Below are 4661 nucleotides of genomic sequence, written 5' to 3'. Positions count from 1 at the left end.
CTTCACTCAGCCTGGAGCCACCATGCCCACCCAAAGCCCAGCATCAAAGGACTCGTGGGGAGGAGAGCTGGGTCTGCAGGCGACACCGGAGTCCCAGAGGACTCCTGGCAGGCTCTCTCCAGTCAGCCCGCCCCCGCCCAACCTGCCTCTGAGGGAGCCAGGCCTTCAGTGGCGGCGGCTCTTCCCAGGCTGACAGAGCCGCACGGGCCCCCTCCACCCAGCCCCGTTTCCCAGTGCCGAGTCCCACCCACACGCGGTCCCCGCCTCTCCCTGTCGTGGGGCCTCATCCCTTGTCACTGTGCCTGTGACGGCCAGACGAAGTACCATCTCCTCTCTACACAGACCTCCTCCCGCTGTCCTCTCCTTCTCAAGAGACCTTCCCAGCTCCTGAGTGTGCATCACGGGCGACGAGGCCACAGGTGAAGCACAAGCGGACTGACTGCAGGGAGGACCCGGACAAAGCGAGAGCGGCCCGCCGGCCACGCTGGCACTGTCCCCCGCTTGGAAAATGCCGCTGGGCTGGGGGGGCCCACGTGGGGCCACTCACCAATCTGGGGGGCCACCGACAGAGCCTGGTAGTAAAACCTCTCCGCGAGCAGCTCGGTGTCCACGCCGGCCAGCTCGTTCTGATACCGCGCTGCAGGGCAGAGGAGAGAGGGAGAACCGCCATGACTCCACGTGTGAGGAAGACCGCCCTCTTCCGGGGTCCCCGAGGAGCTGTCCCCAAAGCCCGGGCGGAGGACACTGAGCTAGAGGCGAGCCGCTGGGGCCTCTGGCAGTCTTAAAATTGCATCGCTGCGGGTGAACTGCCCGATGCTCTCCTCCTCGCGGCTCAGGCCAACGTGTAAAGGACGCTCAGCGTCTGCAAAGGAAGCAGGCTCTTCCCGACCCCCACGGCGGGCCGCGGCGCACGGCTCCTTGGGGCACTCTGACGTCTGCTGCAGGTGCAACTGCTCATTCCCGAGAGGCCACACCACTAATGACCCTGGTCAGCCTCACGGCAAACAGCCGCCTCCGAGGGTCCAGGGGTGGGCAGGGGGCAGGACGACACGTGCCTCGGGGCAGGAAGAGACAACGTGCCCAACAGCCACGCAGCAGCAGCCACTGAGGACCCTTTGTCTATGGGGACTGGAGACCGGGGGCCACAGAGTCAGTACTTTCCCATCCTGAGAACCATCTGTCAAGCCAGTAAGTCCGCCCTGGGCCTGACTTCAATTCCCCAGCAGAGAAAAAAGAAAACCCCAAAGAAGTTAAAATCTCCCTCGGCCACGGCTGAGAGCTCGAACGCGCCTCCCTCCCTGCGCCCACTGGCCCTCTCCGGCTCGCGAGGAGACGGGCAGGGAAGGGGCAGCGTCAGCCGACGGGAAGAAGCGCTCAGAGGCCAAGCTACGCCCGGCTCTGCGAACACGGATGCAGGGGCACCAAGCTCGGAGGCAGCTGGAGCCTGTCCTGAGCCCCAAGCAGAGGAAATGCAGGTTTGGATCCTTACACAGATCCCCCAGGTACACCAGACATCGGTGGCATGCCATCTGCGCCCAGTCCGTCTCCTTCCCTGAGGCAGACACTGGCTTCTTGCATCCTGAGAGAAGGAGGGAGAGACTCGTGAGCCCACACCGCGTCCCGCGCCCATGGGAACACCTACCCAGGTGGACAGAGGAACTGAGAGCCCAGGCTCTCAGAGCACTGTCTCTGGGACAGAGAAGACTCGCTCCCAGGGCAGCGAGGGACTGGCCAACAGGGGCTGGGTTCCTCAACTGGGACAGCTCCTCGTGGGGAAGGTCACGGGGAAGGTCGTCACAAGAAGGCTCCTAGAAAGAAGGGGGGCGGGACCTGCCCAGGAGTAGCGCGGCGTGGACGAGGCCAGGGCCATGCTCGGCCTCCGCCCCGGAGAGGGAAGTGGCCTGGGAAGGAGATGGCCAGGGGCGGTGTCTGGGTGCCGGGCATGGGTCCTAGTGTCTCCCGAGGTCAGCCTCGCTGGCCTTGAGCACCCGTGAGGCTGCCCCTCAGTCACCCCACTGTACAGTGAGGTCACCCGCCACCCAGCAGGCGCGGAAGGGCCGGCCTGGCTCCAGAGACCAGCGTCCCGCCACTGGGCCTTGCAGCCATGCTCTGCTATGCCCCCACCCCCACAAAGCCTTTCAGGTTTTCTACGCGACTTCTCACAGCTGGCCGAGTGGAGAACACACCAGCGGGGAGAAGAGCTGCAGGGTCTAGGGACCAACCGGAAGTTAAGGGTCCCTAATCGCTCCGGGGCGCTGGCCCCCGGCGGCTGGCACAAAGGCCATGGATCTGCCTAGGGCGAACGCGGCTTGTTTAAACACTTCCAAATGCGCCGCACAGGCCACGACCTCCATGTGACCCAGAATGCCCACAGGCCGGTGAGGGGCGTGAAGAGCAGGGGGTCGGGAGAGGGCGAGGGCCCTGAAGGGCGGCCGCCAGCCGGACACAAAGGGAAGGCTCTGCCGCCAGGACGTGCCCTGGCCGAGAGACCGCGCCACGCTGAAGGGGGGCGCGCAACCCGCAGCGGTCAAAGGGATGATGCAGAGGACAGGCGTGCCGGCCCGGGCCAAGATCACACCACAGCCCGGCCCCCGTCCCAGGCCAGAGGCCTCTGTCCCTTGGGTCTTCACCCTAGTTCGTGTTCCCATCCGCCCACATCCAAGCTTCACGAACACCTGCAAGTCTTGCTGGAAGGTTCAGTGCCTGGCTGGGTCACAAGCTCCACGAGCTTCGAGGGCCACGCACGCCCAGGTGGAGGCACGGGAGCTTGCTCCCCAGCCCACTGACCTATGAGGGGATCGGTGACATGGGTCCAGTCGATGCAGCACTGCAGCTCGAGCTGGTAGTGGGACTGGATGTAGAGAAGGAGGTGCTGGTAGAAGCCGATGCCAGCGACCAGGTGTGTCCTGTAGGCGCATTCCAAGGTGCTCCGGCTGTGGATGTGCTGGGGGTGGGGGGGTGGGGGGGGCAGCTGAACTCCAGCCCAGGGCTCCGCCCTGCCTTCTCATCCCAGGAGGACAGAAATGTACCCCCTCACTCAGGAACTACCTACACACGCCTCAGCCCTCCCGCCAAGGACCACGCACCCCCTCCCTCCCCACCATCTCCCCCTCGGCCCCGCTTCCTCCAACCACGCCCCGGCCCACTCCCCCAGCTGTCTCTTCCCCCGGCAGCGTCCCCTCTGTAGACAAGCTGCTTGCCAGGATCCGGGGCCTCCCCGTACCTTTTTGTTCGTCTTGATAAGCTGGATGACTTCGTAGTACACCTTTCTCCACAGCAGCTCCTCGGCCTTCCTCCCATAGTCCACCGGGTGCAGGAACATGAGCTTGACGCACAGCTCGCGCAGCCTGCAGGCAGCGGAGCGTGAGGGGGGGCCCCTGCCTCGCGGGACGCACGAGGACCGAGGGCAAGGCGGCCTCTGCCAACACCCCACCGACAAACCTCCGAACCTCCCAGGACACATCCAGGATCGGTCAGTGTGACCCAGGACGACGGCCGTCCTGGAAGGCAGGCGGAGCCCCAGGAGACAGACAGGACTGTACGAACTTTAATCATCGTTTTCTCGCCCTGCACCCTCCTCTCCTTTTCCTTTCCCGACGCGGTACAGCCAATTCCCCAACTCAGATGCCACTCTCAGGGCACCAGGCTAACAGATGCAGAAGCCGCGGACGGCGTGAGGACCCCCATGCCCGGCCCCAGGAAGGCAGGACTTCAGAGCCCATCGCTGTACGGGAGGCCAGGGGAGAGAGAACAGGTGTCTGCAGGTGGCGGCGCCGGGTGCAGGGTCTGCGGCCTAGTCCCCAGCTTACTTGTTCCGCAGGCTAACGTTCTCCGGCTTGAACACTTCTTGATACGCGGCTTTGTTGCACAGGATGAGGTCGAGTCGGTGCACGGCCTCCACCACAGCCCTGCAGGGGAACACGGGCGAGCGGCCCGAGCCGCGTGCATGGTCCGCCAGGACGCCAGACACCGGCCCCGAGGAGCAGCCAAGGAGTGAGGGCGGGGAGATGGGGAGGCTGCAGACTGCTCTGTACGGAACGAGGTGATCTGCCTACACCCTGACCCAGCAGCCTCCCGGGGGCGTCCGGCAATGATGGAGACACTTCCGATTGTCACAATCGGGGGGGTGCGAGAAGGGCTTGCTACTGGCATTTAGTGGGCACTGCTAGACACCCCATAACACACAGGACAGCGTGTCACAACAACTCTCCCGCCCAAAATGTCCCATCAAGGAGGAGGAACCCCGTGATGGGGGAAGGCAGGCTCTCCCAATGGAAAAGCACAGGCTCTGATGCCAGGCGGAAAATCTCGGGTCTGAGCCCTGGCTGTGCCTTCCTGGCGTTGGAACTCTGGGCTCATTACCTGCCAACCTCTCTTAGCAGCAGTCACCACACCCATAAAAACGGAGATGACCACAGCAGCCACCTCAGAGGGCTGCTGCGACGACCAAATGAAACATTTCACACACGGCATCGGTACATGGGGGGCACTGCCCTCGTCAGGGTGCAGCGGATGAATTACTGTTGCGGGAGAGCTTATTATCGCGGCCGTGAAGGAAGCGGGCAGTGCGTCTCCAGCCTTTGGTGATGGCATCCCTAGTGTAAAATTCTGCTCTGGAATGGGGGCTATGGGAAAGTGGGGGGTCTTGAGAGGCTGCATCA

General features: G+C 64.0%; 1 protein-coding gene across 1 annotated transcript in view; it reads right to left on the bottom strand.

The window, feature by feature from the left end:
• Positions 1-4661, bottom strand: part of SMG5 (SMG5, nonsense mediated mRNA decay factor) — a 22374-nt gene that overhangs the window by 14858 nt on the left and 2855 nt on the right. The window contains exons 2-6 of the mRNA XM_025040844.1: positions 3810-3908; positions 3224-3347; positions 2788-2944; positions 1490-1579; positions 403-637 (exon numbers count right to left, since the gene is read on the bottom strand). Coding sequence (XP_024896612.1) covers positions 403-637; positions 1490-1579; positions 2788-2944; positions 3224-3347; positions 3810-3908 — 705 coding nt within the window. The remainder of the gene's footprint in view (positions 1-402; positions 638-1489; positions 1580-2787; positions 2945-3223; positions 3348-3809; positions 3909-4661) is intronic.

The sequence above is a fragment of the Pteropus alecto genome, unplaced genomic scaffold, assembly GCF_000325575.1.
Source record: "Pteropus alecto unplaced genomic scaffold, ASM32557v1 scaffold49, whole genome shotgun sequence".
NCBI lineage: Eukaryota > Metazoa > Chordata > Mammalia > Chiroptera > Pteropodidae > Pteropus > Pteropus alecto.
The sequence above is the reverse complement of the archived record's forward strand: the minus strand, read 5'-3'. Positions and strand labels throughout refer to the sequence as shown.